The sequence below is a fragment of the Parasteatoda tepidariorum genome, chromosome 1 (genome assembly GCF_982258835.1).
Source record: "Parasteatoda tepidariorum strain Cologne lab strain chromosome 1, Ptep-v5.0, whole genome shotgun sequence".
NCBI classification, from domain to species: Eukaryota; Metazoa; Arthropoda; class Arachnida; order Araneae; family Theridiidae; genus Parasteatoda; species Parasteatoda tepidariorum.
Genome location: NC_141755.1, coordinates 120,877,916 through 120,898,975, shown reverse-complemented (window position 1 = coordinate 120,898,975; position 21,060 = coordinate 120,877,916). Strand labels below are relative to the sequence as shown.

Sequence of the window (21,060 nt, the reverse complement as noted above, 5' to 3'; positions counted from 1 at the left end):
CGCAGTGCTATAAGCGAAAGCAGAGAGCACGCCGCACTTTACTATACTCAATACTCAACACACAGTTCGTAATACTTTCATAATACATAAACTATAATAACTAAACTGATCTGTTTTGTGATTTTTTTATATAAGTTAGTTTTGACGAGTTTTTAATGATAAAGTTTAATAGACTGCTATATAATATTCGCCCAAATCAATTAAGGACGTATGCTGGTTATGGACAAATACTTGCTGGCAGAAAGAATAAACGTCGCTCTATGCTTTCCATGTTGATTGATAATAAAGATAAAAAGTTGGTACTCATTTCTAAATCCTTTTATACAAGTTTCGAACTCTCCAGCTTTTCCCCCCTTTTTATTTATTGTAATATAGATATGTACATCAAATTAGCTTTTACTTTTGTTAACTACAATATATATCTATTTTTAAACAAAATTTTTGCAATTAATAATGTTTTATTTCTTAATTTTTAACAATGAGAAAAACAAAGATGTATCATTACCTGTTCCAAATAGCTTTGCCCATCAGCTGCATGGACCATCTAGTGGTGGAATGCAAGAAACTTTTAACAGCATTTTTCAATTACAGATACAAAAAATGTGGTTAATACTTCAAATAATTTTTTTTATCAGAGAAATATCTATAGCATTTGGGTAAATTATCCTGTTAATATTACACATAAATGGTATTTCTAAGGACATTGCACTGTTTTTCTATTTGCTAGACTTATAATACTATTCTTTTCTAGTTTTAAAATACACTATTTCTATTAGAAAAGAATTGTGGCAGAATCACACCGACATTGTCACAGAAACGTTACAGAGTTCTTGCAGAAAGAATTTTTCTTTAGAAAGTAAAAAATTTTGGTTCTCTTTCTTTAAAATTATACTTAAAAGATGCTTTTTTCGCACATCGGAGGGGAAAGAATTGTTCGTAATTTTTTGATTCTTATTTGAGAAAAATGAAAAATAAAGAACGTTGAAACAAAAAATTTTCTTTCTGCAGAAATTTTTTTTTACTCTTTCAAAGGAGAGGAATACTTGTGATTTTTTAATTTTGGTTTTCTTTTCTTTCACTGATTTTATGATTTTTAATTAATATAATTATTTTTTTATGTGATGATGATTTACAAAATGCCAAAAAAGAAATAATTAGTGTGTTATTTCTTTTACAAAATGGGACAATATTGCCGAGATATTGGAATATAAAAAATATTAGGGTTACCTGGGGTAATTCCTGATCAAAAAACGCAAACATCTATTTTATGAAAAAACTATTCAAAATAGAATTTTAATATTTACTGGAAGTTTGAGGCTATATGAGATGAGTCCAATGCCACTTTCTTTTGTTTGAAAATCTAATTAGAATTTAAAAGATTTAAAATTTTTAGTGATCAGGAATTACCCCTGGTCTTGATCATTTCTGGGGTAATTCCTGATCACTTCTGGGATAATTACTGATCACCGGTATTTATTGTAAAGGGGCTGTTTAAAAATAATTATGTAATGGTAATTAACAAATAAGACATCAAGATCAAACAAATAAACCAAAAAGATATGTTTAAACAGCTAATAAAATGATTTATTTAAAAGCAAGAAGAACGATTAACACTTTAAATTTTCAAAAATCTTTGCATCGTGCCATTTTAGGCAATCAGCCAACTCATTTTCATGTTCTTCTGAAATATAAGACAGTTCCCACATGTGTTACTTTTGCTGGATTTTTTAACTTCATTAAGGGAAAGTGTAAAGTTAAGTAGGATATGTCAACAGCTCTGGCAGCAGCTCTCACACTGAAATTTTCATTTTCAATCATTAAAAGAAATTCACTAATTTTGTTTTCTAGAAGCTTAGTATCCTTTTTAGGGGCTTATAATTTCTCACCATATTTATACTAGGCTAATTCATAAACTTAAAAATTATTCTAACAGTTATACTAGGCTAATTTATAAACTTAAAAATTATTCTAACGATGTACACTCATAAAATTAATATAGAAGCAAGGTAAAACAGACCAGAAATGGTGCAAATCAGAATACAGTCTTGTATACAGTTAAAAACAAATTTTGTGATGACAGTTAAAATATATTTTATAGTTGTTCCACTTAATAAATATGAACTGTTATTTAAGAAAAGACAATTAGGTATTTATAAGCTATTTCATATAAAGAAGAAATGACAATGATCTGGAATTACCCCAGTGATCAATACCCCATCTGTAGGGGGCAACATTTGATATAGTTTCCTATAATCAATTATAATGTTTACAGTAGATGTGAAACAATTAAACAAAAGCTTACACTACTTTTATATCAAAGAAAAAGAAAGTGACTCAAAATATTTATTATTAAGAGAAGGAGGGTTATCTGCAAAGAAATGTGCACATTCTTTGCAGAAATGTGCACATTTTGAAACTCATCTTTGAAATGGAAAATACAGAAAGCAGTTTAAAAGATACTTATTTTGTTAGATTAAACAAAAAATTATTATTAAGTAAATGTAGTTATACTTTAGTAAAGTGTACAAGCATTCTTGTCCATGTCTTAAATTTAAAAAAAAATTATTTTTTTAAAATAAAACTTAGGTGATCATTATTTACCCCAGAAACAGAGTGATCGTGAATTACCCCGGGTCACCCTGCATATTAATTTTTTAAAAAATACATAACATTTTTGTCATGAATTTAGCCGTCCGAGGCTATGTTTACATACTATCACGCCTACGCAATCTCTTGGGACTTTCCCTCTAAAAGTTTCAGTTTAGTTTTCCTCACCTGTTAGTGTTGCGTTAAAACGCATCTTCTGTATTCTAAATGTTGTAAAAAATTAATAAATAGTGCTTGTTAAATATAAGAGTGTTATTTCCTAAACCCCCACGCTATGGGACAGTGCAATTTTATTATACCCTAATAGGTTTTTCTTTGTGAAAACAACATTCCTGTTACTTTAAATGTCATTAATAACATATGCATTAGTTATTATTAAAAGTATCTTGCTGAAAGATATTAGCGCTAGAGAGGTTTGTCGCAGAATGACCAAAAAATTCTGCCGCAGGGAATAAAATAATGTTTACTCTGATCATAATTATTGCTTATCATAATTCTTTATAGCTGTATTCCATGATTAATTCTAATCCTGACAATTTGTAATTAAAACTATGATCTAAGTACTGGATTAATAATAAATTTTTTTAAGCTCGGCAATGTGCTTAATCTTTTTTTTTTCTTCTCTTCATATTTTGTTACTTAATTTTTTATGCATACTTTCAGCAAAAAATGGTATTTGAATTTTATGTATAAGGTGAGTTACTTTTCCCTTTCATATCATTCAGTTTACTAAATATATAAGATCAGTGATTCTGTTATACTTTGGAAATTGTGGATCTTTAGGACTTCCATCCTTCTGGGTCTCTTTATATTATAATCGGGAGTTCTATTTAAGATATAAAATTTCAACTTCTTTATCTACCTATTAATATTCACATTTGTATTATTTTATCTATTGGTCGACAAAACAGATAATTTCGAACCAAAATAGAATTATATTTAAACAATTTAGGCTTTTACTTAGAACTATCAAGGTTTTTAATTAAACTATCAAAGCTTTTAATTAAACAATCAAGGCTTTTAATTTATATTATTTTATCTATTGGTAGACAAAACTGGGGATTTCAATCCGAGAAGAATTATATTTAAACAATCGAGGCTTCTAATTAGAACTAGTCAAACATCTGCTTTAAAGAAAAGTTACAAAGTAATTTGATACTTAGTATTATGCTAATTTTCTCCTTCATCTAAGAATAAAGGAGAAAAGGAATATTTGCTCTATGTATATGTGTGTTCAAATTCATTAATCAGTAGGTTCATCCATTAGTATCGCGGGGTTCAGTGATTTTTCAAGAGTTCAGAACATCAACCCATCACTGACATCTGTTTAACAAAAAACAATTATTTAATTTCAAATATGAATTTGTATGTTGACACTTCTTGGTCTGTAAGATCTCTGCTTATTACTTGGGCTCACAGTGGCATCTCGTGGGGTTTTACCTATATGTTTAATCTTCGGTTTTAATTTTATCTCTATAAATCTGTTTATTTACTGCACTAGAAAATTATGCATCCTGAGAGTCATGTCTTAACCAATATTTTATATGCTCCCTTTACGATGTTGACGCTTTATACATAGGCATGCACAACCTTTTTGAGTGAAGGGCCACTCACACAGCAAGTAGATTAATGAAGGGCGGCACGCATATTTAGTCATGTTAATATCAGGGGTCTGTCTAGGTTTTTTTGAGAGGTACCTATTTTGTGTAAATTTAGACATAATTTGTGAAAAATTTAAAATTATATTAAAAAATCAGCACAAAAATATGAATTTATCGTTTCTTACAGGATACAAAAATAAAATTTTAAGAAAAAGTATTTTGTGAAACTTTTTTATATTTTCTAGAACAATGCTGATTTAACGAATGCCAGAGCGTTCAGCATCATAAGTGTCCATGTATAAATGCAGTGTATTACTCAATTCCCAGTTTCTAGTTGATTTCCCAGGTGAAGAGTTTCTATTACACTTACCAAGTCACTGTTTTGCGTCAACAGCAATTTTCTTCATCAAACCAATGCTTAATCTGTTCATGAAATTCTTTTTTAGTCATTGTTTCAAAAATTTCAAAACTAGTTTCACCAAAATCACTTGCAATCTCTAAACTAATTATCAGAATATCATTTTTTTATCCGTGATTATTGAAGATTAAATTAATAGTTATTGCTAATGTTACTTGGCTATTGAATTTATTTTGAGCGACTCTGAGCAATGCAAAAGGAAAGAAAAAAGATATTTGGGGCTCTAAGCTGCAACCTATTCTGCTTATATATAAATCCAACCTTGTGTGTTATTTATTATTATTTTTTTTTGGGAGGGGGGTTTAGTTCAGATCAAATTTTGAAGGGATTTTTCAAAGGGTGTAAAGACAAACAAGTAATTAAAATCATCTACAACTATTTTTGGGCTAAAACTTAAGGCAGTTCATAACACATTCCAATCTAAATGAAAAAATAAGCTGTTTTTATAATTTCAATCCCTCCTTTGCTCTTTCTGATATCAGCTATGTAGTGGGTGAGAGTTCAAAACTGTTTTTTTTTCCTCCCTTGAAAATTAATTTGTGACTCTTTATGAGATGTTATTACTATTTTTTTTTCAAATGCCAATGATTTCTTAATTATGTGCCAATGATTCATTAATTATGTATTAAAAGTGATTTTAACGCCTTGTATGTGTGTTTCCAAAATGGTAATATCAATGCATTTATTTTTCAGGATAAAGTATCTCCGTGTTATCAAACATTGAATGTACACTGGCAGTTACCATCTACTAGTTATGAGAAACGCAAAGAAATAGCTATTGCCCTGAATTCTATATCCCCACGACTGAGGTATCACATATTGCCATGCAGAAAAATATTTGTTAAATCTTTTTGTTATGAATCTCTGTTATGGACTGAGCTTTGTAACGAATTTTTGTTGACGTTGTCTACCGTGCTCTTAAAGTTAATTATAGTTCTGGATTTTAAATTGTGACTTTTTTCATTTTTCTTGGCAAAAGAATTCGAAAAACACTATTAGCTACCAGCTGATGATAGTCAAAATTTTGTATATAACCCTTTCGAGGGGCCGTGAGTGAAAGACTTATTTCCACAATATTGATATTAAAGCTGCTTAGTGTTGGTGTAGTTTTAATAATCGGAAAATATGTCAATATAATACTCGATACCTATATTAGTATATTTGGGATTTATTACATAACCTTTTAACATTTGAGTTGTGTGCGAAATACATTTATCAATAGCAGCCAACTAAACCCGGAATTTTAAAAACAAATAAACTTCTTATGAGGCCTTGATAAGGACTTAGGAGCATGACTATTTCTCTTTCTGATCTTTGATTTACTGTTTAAAATATTTATAAGTAATGATGAAGAAAAGATTTCTTTAAATTCCAATTCATTAAAATATTAATATACTATTTAGCTGATAAATTATTTTTTTATTTCAGCTAATAGACATTATTAACAGTGATTAAGCATCATTGTTGTCAATAATAGTATGGCAATTTTTTATAGTTTCTCGAAACGTATGAATACCTTTACTTCATTGATTTTGTCTTATAGCAGTATAGTATATCTTTTGTCTTTTTTTAAATACTCATATTTTTTTCATATATATTTTAAAATACTTATTTTTTTTTTATTATCTAAGTATTTTTTTTAATTTTTAATTTCAATTAGTGTTGATTTTAAATCATTCACTTTTACAGAAACACGTTTTAAAAGAGTTGGTATAAACAAAATAAGCACACGGTCTGAGATAACTTTAGGAATACTTATATGGTGACGTTGTCTATTCATGCTCTCACGTTAATGTTGAAGGTATCTGATAGAGCAAATATAAATAATTAAATATTAAAGTAGTATAATAAATTTCTTTTTCTTATTAATCAAATAATGTAATAAGCTAATAAATATCGTTGATGTTATCTTTAAAGTATTTGGATAATTAAATTGTCTAAAGTTAATTATAAAATAATGGATATCACCTGACCAATTATAAAATTTCATTTCGTTTTTCACTCAATGATGTTGACGTTTTCGCTCAATGGGCTTTCTTTGTGCTTCAAATTTTTTGCATACCATATTGCTGTTTGAATGATTTGGCAGTCTATAAAAGACACATAACGGACAGGCATTCATTTATACATGCAACTAGATTAAATATTAATAAAATATAGTTTTCTGATTATATTTTTTGTTTCTCTTGTAACTCCTGTCATGTTTTATTAAGTTTCAATTTTTTCATTTACATAAATTTGTATTTTAATTTATGGGGAAAAATATGTAAAAATTTACCATATTTTTGTGTTCTATTTTTAATATAATTCTTATTTTCACAAATTATGTCTAAATTTTCACAAAGTAAGTACTTCTCATACAAACCTAGACAGACCACTGATATTTTAGTTCTCCTACAAGGAAACACTTTATAGTATTTGGCGAAACAATTTACTGTCCAAGGAAAATTTGATAAAAATTTTCCTATTACTGCCAGAGAACTGATTTGTTTGAAAAGATAAATATCTTAAATACCATTTAGATTGTTTTATTGTTAATGTATTATTTTTTAAATAACAAGAAGAAAACACAGTTATATTTAATGGAAATATTTTTTTATTGATGTCTAGTCTTACTACTTGCTGGTGATATATCTCCCCACCTTGAAGACTCTTTAACTATGAACAGTCGACTTCCAACTAATCCAACTTAGATGAAGGTTTATTTTAAATATTCTTTTTAATCACAATTTCTTATACGTTGTTTTATTTTATAACCGTCGTTGAACAGCCGACCCAGTTTCTTGGGTTTACTACTACTCATGTTCAACTTCGTAGCCTTAAACTTTTGAACCTAGAAAACCACCTGGATCAAGAATTGGGAGAAACTTTGCTTTCGTGGAGGACTTTTTACGGAACTAACACGCATTTGCGTTGTATGGAGAGGAAAATCCCTCAAACCTCCCACGCTTAGTCTGATGGCAAGGGGATACCATTGAGGATATTTTACATCAGCACTGTGGTTAGTGAGAGCCGGATACAGAATTTGTATTGATCAACCATTGCTGGAATTCTAATCTACTGGAATTCTAATTTCCGGAGTCACCCTGGCTCAATTTCTTATATGGTGATAAATTCTTTTTTTTTCTACTTATAATTTTTTGAAGGTCAATACAAATTTCGCATCCGGCTTACACTGATCACAGTGCTGACTTGAAATATCCTCAGTGGTAGACGGATCATGCGTTAAGAGTCTCCTTGCTATCAGGCTAACCGTGGGAGGTTTTAGTAGTTTTCTTCTCCATGTAACACAAATGCGTGTTAGTTCCATCAAAATGTCCTCCACGGAGGCAAATGTCTCCCAATACTTGATCCAGGAGTTCACTTCTCTTCTGCATTGGGTTCAAAATTACAAGGCTATGTAATTGAACATTAGTGGTGCTGAACCCAAAATTTGGGTCAGCTGTTCAATGACGGTTATAAAATAAAAAGTAGTAATATGCACTCTCAACCAACATCTTTACTTTTGTCCAACGGGAGACTATTCTCCCGCATATGATTTTACTGCAATCAGCCGATAACTTCAGAATATACCAAAAAGGAAAAATCAATTAAAGGCTTTATTTGCATAAATATGTCTAACTGTAAGTGTGTTATGCATCCTTCATTTGATCATTTTTTGTCAAATTTATTTGTAATTATAAACATTAAATTTATATATTTAATTGTTTTTAAGTATAGAAGCAGTAGTTTATGTATTTCTTTTGCAGTAAGTGAAATTTAAAATATATAACCCACCTACTCACTAAAAAAAAGTACTGTGATCTTAATACACAGCTCTCTCGGCTTCTCACAGAACAGCAATGAATCCGTTCATCGAATTCTATCACTGATATAATTATGGCGAGAGAGTACTGTAGTGCCTCTACCACTACAAAAGTACAATTCCAATTCACTAGTATATAAGACAAATTAACTCGATTCTATGTTGGGGTACCTTTTTATAGATGAAGGTTGTCATGGTCGATAACTTCTTTCCCCACAGTCTTTTTAACTATCAATAAGATATTAATTTTCTATTGCTGTTCAATTTTATGAATTAACATAATAAAAAACATTTCAAATTCAAGCAGGAGTGATTATATTCCAGGTTTTTCGTATTATCTATCCAGGTCTAAAACCTAAGAGCAGGGCATGTGATTTTTTCGCGGAATTCTGCATATATCAAGACCATTGATTCACGGACTTCCGCAAATAAAATTTAAAATCTGGCGAAATTTTCACCGCAATCTAAAATGTCAAGTAAGACTTAAGTTGTACAATCTAAAATTTAAATGTTGAAACCTTCGCGAAATCACGTTAACGAGACATTTTCATATGCATAATTTTCCTGCAATTTTTTTTTTTAGTCGGATTTTTATTGTTTTTAATACTTGAAACTGTACTGGATTCCACTAATACGGAGATTCATATTCACGCAATTTTAATATTAGACATTGATTTTCATATTTTTCTGATTTAAAAGTTACTTACTGATCATCATATTTACTAGATTTAAAAATCATAAATCGCAATTCATATTCATGCAATTTAAAAATCCAATATCGCGATTCGTATTTGCATGAGTTTGTTTTCCATTGTCTTAATTCATATTCAAAGAATCTAAAAATTATGCATCATGATTCGTATTGACGCGGTTTTAAAACCCAATATCGCGATTTGTATTTTCGCATTCTTAAAATCCAATATCCTGATTCTTGTGTGATATTCTTTATTGGTATTATAAATTTTGTTCAAAAAATTATTTTAAATATGAATATTATATAAATTAATATCTTGTTATCGAGTTTTTGTACACAAAATTTTCAGGGTTTTTCATTTTGTGTCACAATCTCTTCTATTCAAGTTAATTTAATGTCAGTTGTAAAAGGAAAGTATTACAGACCATTTATAGTTATTACTGTAATAAAGTTTTTGTATTTTGATGACAATAAAAATCTCTGAAATTCTTTATATGTAAAATATTTAGTATATTTTGCGACAGTTATCATGAAATTTATATTATTTCATGAGGTCTACTGGATTTTTTCCTGTCCATGTATTTTGTTAAAGATATCTGATGTATATGAAGTTATTGCATATTCTGTATATTTCAGGAAAGGCTCTTCTTTCCAATGCCTTTCTTTTGCCCCAGTGGGAAGGCTTCATAACCCTTCTTTGCCTGAGAATTCATCTTTATCCTACACTCTGCACATTGATATGTCAAGTGTCGTGAATGTCTTTTTGAGTCAGTTTTTGTCTCTTACTCGGCTTGCTGAATGTTGTAAGTCTAGTTCATTTCGTTTATTATTTTTTAAAAGTCTGAATAGGTATTAGCAATTTTTAAAAAAACTAATCTTAAAAAAGTTACTTATCTAAGGAAAGCAGACAGTTTCAAGAGAAGGTGTGCCAAGAAAATTTGAAATTGCCTAAAAAAAGTTGCATAAATCTGAAATGCATAGCTGCCAACTCAACTGGATTTTGCCAGTTTCTACTGGTATAGTAAAATTTTTCTAGTTTTTGTACATTTTAGAAAATTACCTGAAATTAGGTAAGTTTTCAAAAAAATCCCTAATAGACTTTTTGCACACATTATTGCTTGCTGGAATATTTAAATACATAATAAAGCGAGCCATTTATAAAAATCAGTTTAAAACTTTTTTTTTGTTCATAAAATTTTGAGTTTATTATTATTCAGAACCCCCTTTCCAAATAAATTTAAAAATCTTTTAACTTTCTTTGATTTAAATGCCTGTTACTACTCCATATTTGGATTTTTACGAAACAAAATAAAAGAAATTAACATTCCTTTAAGAAGATTGAGAAATTTAAATTCATGAAGGAAGTCAGAAAATAGAAATTTCATAGAAAAAAAACAAGGATTATTGAATTTCCATAGTCTGAAGGGGAACGTTTCCATAATCTCAAATAAAAATAATTTTAATTTTTCATCAAATGTCAAACAACTGGGGAAAAACTCACCTATTTTCATTAATTCCTTCCTTCACAGTGAGTTAACAAGAATTGCGTATTTCGAATCACATATAACTAATATTTATGCTAGCCATTATGAATAATAGATAATTTATCACTATGGTCACACTTTCACGTGCGAATGTACACTCATAAATCAGTGATGGTATTTCAAAGGACGGAAACATATTTTCGATGTACTAAATTTCTTAGAGGAAATAAAAGAGCATTAAACACTTAACAAAATCGCAAGTATTTAACAGTTTGTATTTCTTAAATTAAATACTCATTGTCGAGAAAAGTATAAAAAATTGAAAATCAAATGAACAAATTCAAAAAAAAAAAAAAAATTTAGAATTACAAACTGGCTCATGTAAATATGAATAAATATTTCTAAATAGTTCTTTATGTTTAATATTAGCCATTTTTTTTAATTCTTAACCATTTTGTATATAATGAATTCATTTCTCCAGCAAAGTTCAGTTCCTTAGAGTAGGGAAGTAACCCCGTGGCGACTCAGGGACATTGTCGCAGAATGATACCGAGTTTTTGCAGATCGATTTTTTCTTTGGGAAGTAAAAAATTTTGGTTTTCTTTTCTGTGGAAATTTTCCAAAGATTTTATCTTTTCCTCAGAATTATATTTAAAAGATGCCTTTCTCGTGCATTGAAATAACTAAAAATACTTTTGATTATGCTCATAAAAGCTTATGCTCATTTGATAACATTAAAACAATAAAGAATAATAAAGTAAAAGTAGTTTTCTTTTCTGCAGAAATTTTCGTTCTATTTTTAGTGCAGTTATTACTTATTAATTTCTACAAAGTTTTTGAAATCCCATATTTTTAATTCGATATTTATTATAACAACTGAATCTTAAAATGAAAACACGAATTTACTAACTCCTTTTTGAATATTCGGATTCGCGTAATTTCGCCGTCGATCATTCTCCGTTTTGGTAATTACAGCTACGGATTTCACGATTTTTTATTATTTATTTTTAATGTGATGAGAATATACAAAATGGACGAAAAGAAATAATTAGTGTATTCCCCCCTACAAAATGCTAGAATATCGTCCATAATGTTAGAATAAAAAATATTATATATTCAGTTAAAAAAAATATTTTATTTTATCCGGATTTATTTTTTTTTGATGCTTCTGTTACATTAAATTAGTAATATGTATACTTGTTATTATTAAAAGTATCTAGCAAAAACATAGCCGTAAGGGGGAAGTAGTCACTACATTTAAATAAAGTAGTTGTTAACATTTGTAACAAAGTAATTGTAAGTGTCGTAAACTACAAAAATAATGTAGTTTTCCCAACTACTAATTAAATGATTACAAAGATATTAACACACAAATTACAACGAAGAGAAAAACACGCATCAGATTTTAAGTAAACTCGGTATTAAAATGTCTGTAAGAAGATGTAGAATAAAAAATAAATAACTAGAACTAAAAAGTTACAATTTTGACTTAAACGAAAAGCAAACTCTTCTTAAATTGGTGTTTACTTAAAAATTTTACAGATATCAAACTTAAATTAATAAAATAAAAGATAATTTTTCTTTATGTTGTTACAATCGACGCTGTTTTGTATCCCCTTGGCAGAATCATAACGACATTGTCGCAGAATAGTACCAAATTCTTGCAGAATTTTTTTTTGTGAAGTAGAAAATTTTGGTTTTCTCTTCTGCTGAAATTTTTGAAAGATTTTATCTTTTCTTCAGAATTATATTCAAAAGATGCCTTTTTCGTGCATCTGAGTTCGAAAAAAAAATGCTTTTGATTTTTTTATTCTCGTTTGAGAATAATGAAAAATAAAGAATAATGAAGTAAAAAATTTAGTTTTCTGCTGAATTATATTTTTATGCATTTATTACTACTGATTTTCACATAGTTTTTAAAATCCAATATTTTTAAAATGTTATTAATTACAATTGAATCTCAAAATGAAAACATGCATTTAATAATCCCTTTTTGAAGAGTCTGATTCGCATGATTTTGCCATGATCTTTTTTTCAATAATTATAGCTGCGGATTTCACACTTTTTTATTATTATTTGTTTTAATGTGATAATGATATACAAAATGCAAAAAAGGAAATAATTAGTATGTTTTTCTCTGACAAAATGCGAGAATTTTGCCCATAATATTAGAATAAAAAAACTATAACTCAATTAAAAAAAAAAAATTTATTTTATCCATAAAATGGGGGTTTTTGTCGCAGAAAGCCCAAAACCATTCTGCCACAGGGTTTTGTATGGACCCCAATGATGGCAAGTTTTCTATAATAATGGCCAATACAGAACATAACCATTTATTTAGTATCCATAAAACCGAAAATTTAATTTGATTTTCCCTCTATTTTGAACTTGAGCCATAGAGAAAATTTTTCGCATCCTTGAAGTTGAGTAGAGGAAAATGGGGGTTTGTCGAGAGAAAACTTCAACATTTCTTCTGTGACCTGGAAGATCTTTAGATCAAGAGAGGGCAGGTAAAAGACATATGTCTTATTATCCCTTGTGTATTGGAAAGATTTGGTGGTTTTCAGATTCTTATTTACTGGCTGATAATTTGAAATCCTTAGCGTGGACACTGTTTATGATATTTTTGTGCACTCACAATTTAACAACTTCAAGTATGATCATAAATTTTAGTTTAGATAAAAAGGAATATTACGATAAAGGAATGTGTATGTCTATATATATTTATAAATAGAAAACATTTTCTCTTTTCAGGGTGATCTTAACAATGAATCCTTTTTAGAACTGACTGGACCAATTATTCGTGAATGGGTAAGATTGTACAATCCTGTGATTCTTCTAATTCGCAGGATTCTGTGAATCTGGAAACCGTTGATTCCAGGATTTTCAGGAATGAATAATTTATATTCCAACAAAATTTTCTCAGAGTTCTCCTTATCTAAAATTTAAATTTTGTCACTTATGCTAAATCTCATTAATGAGATATTTATTCTCCCCTTACCAGTACCTTCTTTTTTTCTATAATTCACGCACAATGACTTTTATGCAGCTTTGTAACATAATTTAGTTTTCTTCGTGTATAATGATATTCTATACAAAGTTGCTTAAATGCCTGATACTTAGAGAGTTATTTATGGTTTTAAATCTACTGCCAAACGAAATTAGATAAACTATTTAATGATCTGTCCGGGATAAATTTACTACCGATTAGCTGTACCTTCACAAATTCTTGCAAAGCCCATTCTCTTTGCAATCTATGGAAAAGAGGAGCTTTTCTGCCAGCTGCCTTCTACGAAAAGTAGCATATGTTTGGTCAGATAGTGCAATGTAGTAAGCTTAACAGGTCATTTATGCCATATCGAAGTGAGCTTTTTTAACTGAGTTTTTTATAATGAAGAGATGAGGCTCTCCCTATAAACTTTACAGGAAGTCAAAATTCAAACATTATCTTAAATACTATTGTAAATTTATTCTAACAGACCTTTATTTTTCATGAATAATTTTTTTTTTTTGTGAAACTTTTTTCTGTATGACCCAGTAGAAAATGTTCTCATAATTAAAATAACTTTTAGTACTAGTACTATTAACTGCATGTTTTTATAAAATCAAGTTGAAATTTAACTATGGACAACGATTTTTATGGATTTTGAAATTTGGATAAAATTTTTTGCTCAAAATTTTACAATAGCAAAATTATTTTTGAATATATGGGGGAATATATATAGAAATTTACCAGTCATAAATGAGTTTTATTTGTAGTGACAAATTTTGAAACTGTTTTCTTATGTTACCATATTTTTGTGTTGATTTGTTAATATAATTTTTAATTTTCACAAATTATGTCTAAATTTTCACAAAATAGGTACTTCTTAAAAAAAACCTAGACAGACCCCTGCTATTGTGACAAAAAATGTATTTGAAACTGTTTGCAAAGAAGTAATTAAATTTATTGTTGTGCTGATGTTGACTGAATTGTTTTTCTCTAACAATCTATTATTTTTGTGAAAATTTTTTTTTTACTTGTATTGAATAAACTTTTTTCGAGTATTGTGTGACTAAAATTGAATTACAGTCAGACCTCTATTTAACGAAATCGCTAAATCCCGAAAAAAAGTTCGTTATATGGAAAATTCGTTAAATAGAAAATCATCTTTTGAAATACTTACACAACGTAGAATAGGTTTTAAATTCATGGATACTTGAAATAATTAAAATTGCAATTGATACACCTTTATCTTGTAAATTATTATCTATTATTTATTTTCTAAATCTTACCCATAAAAGAAATCTGCAATAAAAGTAAGAATAGAACAAAACATTATCCAGTGTTATACTATCATGCTACATATATTTTCCCCTGAATAAAAATGCTAAATTTTTATATATTAAAATTATTGCTGCATTTATTATAAATGTAATTTTAAACATACATTTTCACATGCATTCTTAATTTTAATTGCTATTGATAATGTCTGTTAATTTTGTCTGAGTTTTTTGTTTGAAAAAGTGTTTTTTCTCATAATAGGTCTCACATTTTTGTAATGTACCAAAAATTCCTTCAGGCGTATTCTCCTCAAACTGCAATCCACGTTGAATTGTTTCAAATGATTTTAACTTTTCATCATATGAAGGTTTGCTAATTTCTTCATCATTTCCGTCTTCCTCACAATTTATAGCTGTATTGTTTTTATTTTTCACACAGTCCAAAATATCTGATTCAGTCAATGTTTCGGTGGTATCAGCTTCAGAATGAATAGAAAGAAAATCATTTATCCGTACATCATCATTAATTTCGATGTTCTCTCTTAGTTATACCCACATTTTTTTAAATTCCTCTAAAGGAATATCATCCTCGTCCCCACTTTCCAAATTCTCAGCATTGACAAAGAATCCAGCTTTAGCAAAACTGTTACGAATGGTACGATCTGTAACATCATAGTTCCATGCTTTGGAAATTTCTGTTATGCTTTCTCACAAATTGATCTTTGGCATTGATTGCTTATTTTCAAGCGCAGTGACAACTTTTCATACAATTCTTTTGCAGTAGTGCAGTTTAAAGTTTTGAGTCACCCCTTGATCCATTGGTTGTAGCTTCAATGTAGTGTTTGGAGGCAAGTAAGAAACTGCAATGTTTTTCAGTTTTTTGTTGATTTCCTTCGGATGGGCAGGGCAATTGTCGAAAATTAGAGCAATTTTGCGATGCTCTGCAATCATAAGTTTGTCCAACTTTTGAATCCATTTTTCACAAATGTCTGCCATCATCCATGATTTTTTGTTGAATTCATAATCAACCTCCAAAGATTTTGTGCCCTTAAAACATCTTGGACTTTTGCTTTTTCCTATAATTAAGGATTTTAATTTTTGATTGCCTGTCATATTTGCCCCTAGCATAATAGTTATTCTTGCTTTGCTGTGTTTTCCTCCAAAGCATTTTTCATTTTTAAATGTTAGGGTCTTTTGAGGCAAACATTGAAAAAATAAAGCTGTCTCATCATTATTAAAAATGTTTTCTGGCTTATAATCTTTTAAAATTTTATTAAGAGTCTCTGCAATCCAACTTTCACAGTCCTTATCACTGACGTCATTACTTTCACCAGACATAACTTTTCCTACAATTCCTTGTTTTCTTTTAAACTTGTCAAGCCATCCACTACCTCGAAATTCATCGTGTCCCAATGCCTTTGCAAATTGCATTGCTTTCTCGGTTATTAAAGGTCCAGAGATCGGCACGTTTTTATCTCGCATTGCGTGTATCCACTTCAAAACTGCCTCATTCTCATCTTCATAGACACATGTTTTCAAACGTTTTGAAAAAGGATTTGGTAAATCATTGTTTTCAATCTTATCATGGTTTCTTATTATCGTTGATAAGCTTCTTGAAGGAATACCAAATTTTGATGCAATATCTTTTTTTTTTCACACCTCTATCCACTTCTTGAAGAATTAAATTTTTTTCTTTAATGGTCAGGCACTTTCGCTTCGACATTTTGCAGCCGCAAGAAAAGCAACAAGCAGCACTCTGATCACCAATCTAAAAACAGGAGGCGATTTCGAGAACAGAGCTCTACTGAGTGAACAACAGGAATGTTGAAAGTTTTTTTAGAAAGGAAGTGAACAGTGGGGGTGGGGATAATAGGACATGTCAATAAGGGACCAGGGACCACACACTTTGATGACCCATTCCCTTTATCTTCTCTGCTCATTTCCTATTCAAGGAATTTGACCCTTTCCCCCCTTTTCTAGAGGCGTTGCATTTCCTGTATGAAATGCAAACAAAAAGGGATAGGAATTTTACTGCTTTCTCTAAAAGTTAAGGGGATGCAAAAATCAGTTCAAGGTCATTTCCCCCATAAAATGCGTTAACAAGCTAATAATTTTCTCAAATATTTTGGGAAATGAGGAGAGTAGATCTCAAAAAAAAATCTCGTTAAATGGAAAATTCACTTTACTATTTGGAAGTTATTTAACGAAGAAATTTCCGAAATGTTCTTGGTTCCACAAAAAAATTCTTACAATGAAAGTTCGTTAAATAAAAGTCCGACTGTGGTTATATAAGTCCTTTAAGAGGGCACCAAACAGCGGGGGGGGGGATTTTATCGTACATTTACTTTCTCATTCATTACTAATTTAAAAAAGAAAAATTTAATTCATGCAAATCTAAAGTAAGTTATGCAGTTTCAACTGCTGATAGAAATACTTAAAAATATTAAAATGCGAACAAATTAATAGAAGAGAACTTCACCAATTGCTTAATCCTAAGTTATCTTCTCACAATTTGTTTGCATTTGTGTATTTTAAAATTTTCTTTTCAGCATTTAAAACTTCATGGCTTACTCAAGGTTTGTCTGAACTCACTTTTTCTACACTTTAAATTTCAAATTAGTAATGAATGAGAAAGAGAATTTTTCCTTCTTTACTAAAGAGCATCCTCTTAACTAAAATCATAAAAATTGGCCTTTAAAATAATAACATATTATTTTTAATAGGAATTTACAGTATTAAATTATTGATTTCGAAGGTGCTTTTATGAATAAATCTTATACTTAATTGTAGTATTGTTTTGTTTTAAAAAAATAAATATGTTTGCATATTAATAATAGTTTCTTTTTAAGGAGGATTTTTTGTTGCGCAAAAATGTTCAAGAACAGATATCTACATCAATGTCCTCACTTTCATCCTTAAGTCATTTGTTACAAAAAATAAGAAATATTGTCATTCATTATGATATTGGTCAGGAGGTGAGAGGAACATTAGATATTCCTATGTAAAGAGTTTTTATTAATTATAAAAGATTCTTAATTATCCAAAATGAGATATACTTTGTGCTTGCCAGAAAACAACATGAATGAAGCAGAAATAAAGTAAAGAAATGAACATATTATAGTTTTGGCTCTCTTAACAAGAACCATATGTATATCATTTTATCCTTGGTGACTTTATGTTTGAATTTAGATCACTGTGGATAAAATAATTGACATACTATAGTTTTGTTTCCTGGTAAGAGAACCAAAACTATAATATGTCCATTTCTATACTTTATTTGTGCTTTATTAAAGTTGTTTTTTGGTTTATATTTAATTTGGCCGCATAAGGAAAATATTTCTTTTATCTGCACTGTTTAATTTTAACTACCTGTGGGCATACGTTCAGGGGTAGGAGATGACTGTAAGGTCGGTCACAGATCTCGTCGCCATGGTCGTGGAAGCGGCAGCACTTTATTTTCACACACTGTCCCATTTTCATTGGAAATATGATCAATTAACGCATCAAATCAGACCAATCTATGCTTTTAGTTTATCTCCAGTTTTCCAGTAGTTGAGCCTGTTATTTTTCAACTTCTTGTTTAATAAATTCTGCAAAAGTTTGTTATTGGCCTATGTCGCAGAGTTTTGATGTTTAATGGCTGAGACTTGAGAGATTTTGAGAGGTGTGTTCGAAGGTGTAAATGAAAACAATAACTGGAGATTTAACATTGAACTGTACAAGATTTATAAGCAACCTGATATTATTAAATACATAAAAATGAATGTGATTCGAATGAGCAGTGACAATACATTAAAAAAGATATTGCATTTTAGACCAAGAAAGCGGCGAAGGCCGCTGGGCTGATTCGGTGGAGTCAGTTCTTGCAATTAATGAAAAGAGTTGGAGATCAAAGATAAATTGGAAGTCGCTATGGAGAAATCTTTAGAGGAAGGCATTCGCCCACATTGAGCTGTCTTTCCAACTGTGATGATGTTTTTTCTAAAGTTACTGTCATATAAGATTCTTCTAGAAGTAAAGACATGTGTTGTTGGCTCAGACACGTGTCTCAGTTATGTGTAGCTATTAGTATGTTCTGTTAACTTTGTCATCTAAATCATTTGTTTCATATTCATCAAATAATTGTTTATTTCTGCAAAAACATTTTGTTTCCTTATTTCAACTACTGCTTCACTTACTATTCAATTTTGTTGACTGATGAAAAAAAGTCATATCCAACAACAGTTTTGAACGGCTCCGTGAATCCAAATGTAAACATTTTGAAGTTAGCATATATTAAAGGAATTTTCAACATATTCTGTAATTTAACCAATTTCTTTAAGCCGTGATGGCCCAGGAGATAGAGCGTTTGCCTTCCTATGAGGTGAACCGGATTCGAATTCCACATTTGGCCTGCAGCGGCCACGGTGCTGACGTGAAATATCCTCAGTGGTAGATGGATCATGGATTACGGTCCCCTCGCCATCAGTCTAACCGTGGAAGGTTTTCGTGGTTTACCTCTCCGTGTAACACAAATGCAGGTTAGTTCCATCAAAAAAGTCCTTTCATGAAAGCAAAAATTCTCCCAATACTTGATCCAGGAGTTCTCTTCTCTTCTGGATTGGGTTCAAATTTGCAAAGCTACGTAGTTGAACATTAGTAGTCGTAAACCCAAAAATTGGGTTGGTTGTTCAGCGACAGTTATATAATAAAATAAAAGTGATGTTATAATCTCCATAACTGCCAACTTTCACTCATTCCAAAAATGGATTTTCCAAGTGTTATTAAAACAATTACTGGAAAACAAACTTACTCAAAAATATATTTATATTTTTACCAGAATGAAATTTGCTATTGTAAAGATCATTAGGCTTTGATATATTTGTTGTAATTATTTTTATGCAGTGGTGGTAAAACTCATTTATAATTATTATTATAAATCGAAAAGTTTAATGGAATAACATGCGTTTCGCTTTCTCTTTAAATATGAAAATAAAATCTCCCGGGAAAATCGGAAAGAGTTGGCAGCTATGTATCTCTTTCAAAGTCATTCCTTTTTCCTACTCTATGCTTATCGCTAGTGATCGCAGCTTGAATTTTCAGGCACAAGTTCCTGTGTTAAACACGCTCATCATGATATGACAAATCAGCTCGTTAAGTTTGACATTAACCTTTTACCCTGTGGCAGAATTTTTTCGTTCTTTCTGCGGCAAACTTCCCTAGCACTATTATTTTGCTTTCAGATACTTTTAACTATAACAATTACTAATTTAAAGTAACAGAAACATTGTGTTTGCAGAAGAAAGTATAGAATAAAAATGTATAAAAATTTTTTATTGTAAAAGTAATATTTTTCAATTTTAATACTATATGGGATATTCTCGCATTTTGTCGGAGGAAAAATGCACTAATTATTTCCTCTTTCAAATTTTGTCAATATTCAGGGGTCTGTCAAGGCCAAATTTACTACCATTTAGTGGTACCTTCACAAATTCAACTTTACGGAAAATGGTATTTTTACAAAATACTTTTTCTTAAGATTTTATTTTTGTATCCCGTAAGAAGCAATAAATCCATATTTTTGTGTTGATTTTTTAATTTTTTACAAATTATATCTACATTTTCACGAAATAGGTACTTCTCTGAAAAACCTATGCAGGCGCCTGATATTACACAAGTTAAAATTTATGAAATCCGTGCAGTATCTCCCAAAATAAAGATCACAAGTCACACTAATAGGACTCTTAAAAAAAAGACAAACTCAATTAAGTGTATGTAAAATATGGAGTTCTTTAAAGAAAAAAAAATGAAAGAAAGAACATCATTTCTTGCCCAAACTATCTTATAAACTTTCGCAATTTCTGAATTTCTTATTTTATATTATGAATTTGAAATTCTAGCTGAAGCCAGAAATTACTGATTTTTTTTAATATCTCAAATGAGAATAGAAAAATCATGATTATTTCTTTCCTCTCTGATGCGCAAAAGGAAATTTTTGAAAAAAATTCTATAGAAAAAAAGTTTGAAAAATTATGAGAAAGGAAAACCGAAATTTTTCCTTTCCCAAATTAAAAATTTTTCTGCAAAAACTCAGAAACGTTCTGTGACAATGTTGCCGCAATTCTGCCATGGGGACCTTTTGAAATACTCTGTTTCAAAAAATCTGGAATCTATTTACGCAAAACATCATAACATTTGCTTAAAAAAAA

At 29.6% G+C, this 21,060-nt stretch overlaps 1 protein-coding gene across 2 annotated transcripts; it reads left to right on the top strand.

Annotated features, from left to right (window-relative positions):
* Nucleotides 1–5: 5 nt before the first annotated feature.
* On the top strand, nt 6–18,169 carry LOC147816825 (uncharacterized). 2 transcript variants are annotated; one of them, XM_087151555.1, is made up of 6 exons: nt 6–295; nt 3,271–3,301; nt 5,320–5,435; nt 9,762–9,928; nt 13,364–13,420; nt 17,722–18,169. In XM_087151555.1, exons 1-5 carry the CDS (start codon nt 156–158, stop codon nt 13,366–13,368), a joined length of 459 nt encoding a protein of 152 aa, XP_087007681.1. In that variant the 5' UTR covers nt 6–155; the 3' UTR covers nt 13,369–13,420; nt 17,722–18,169. The 2 variants fall into 2 exon arrangements, 1 of the variants encoding a protein (XP_087007681.1); XR_015429155.1 differs by lacking the exons at nt 3,271–3,301; nt 13,364–13,420; nt 17,722–18,169 and having other exon boundaries at nt 158–295; nt 9,762–9,784.
* The last annotated feature ends 2,891 nt before the right edge of the window (nt 18,170–21,060 follow it).

Bases quoted from the DNA above. Each gene is read 5' to 3' on its own strand.
- LOC147816825 (XM_087151555.1), top strand. From the start codon at position 156: ATGATAAAGTTTAATAGACTGCTATATAATATTCGCCCAAATCAATTA. The intron at 3,302-5,319 runs GTGAGTTACTTT...TTTATTTTTCAG, and splicing joins ATTTGAATTTTATGTATAAG to GATAAAGTATCTCCGTGTTA. The intron at 5,436-9,761 runs GTATCACATATT...TGTATATTTCAG, and splicing joins TCTATATCCCCACGACTGAG to GAAAGGCTCTTCTTTCCAAT.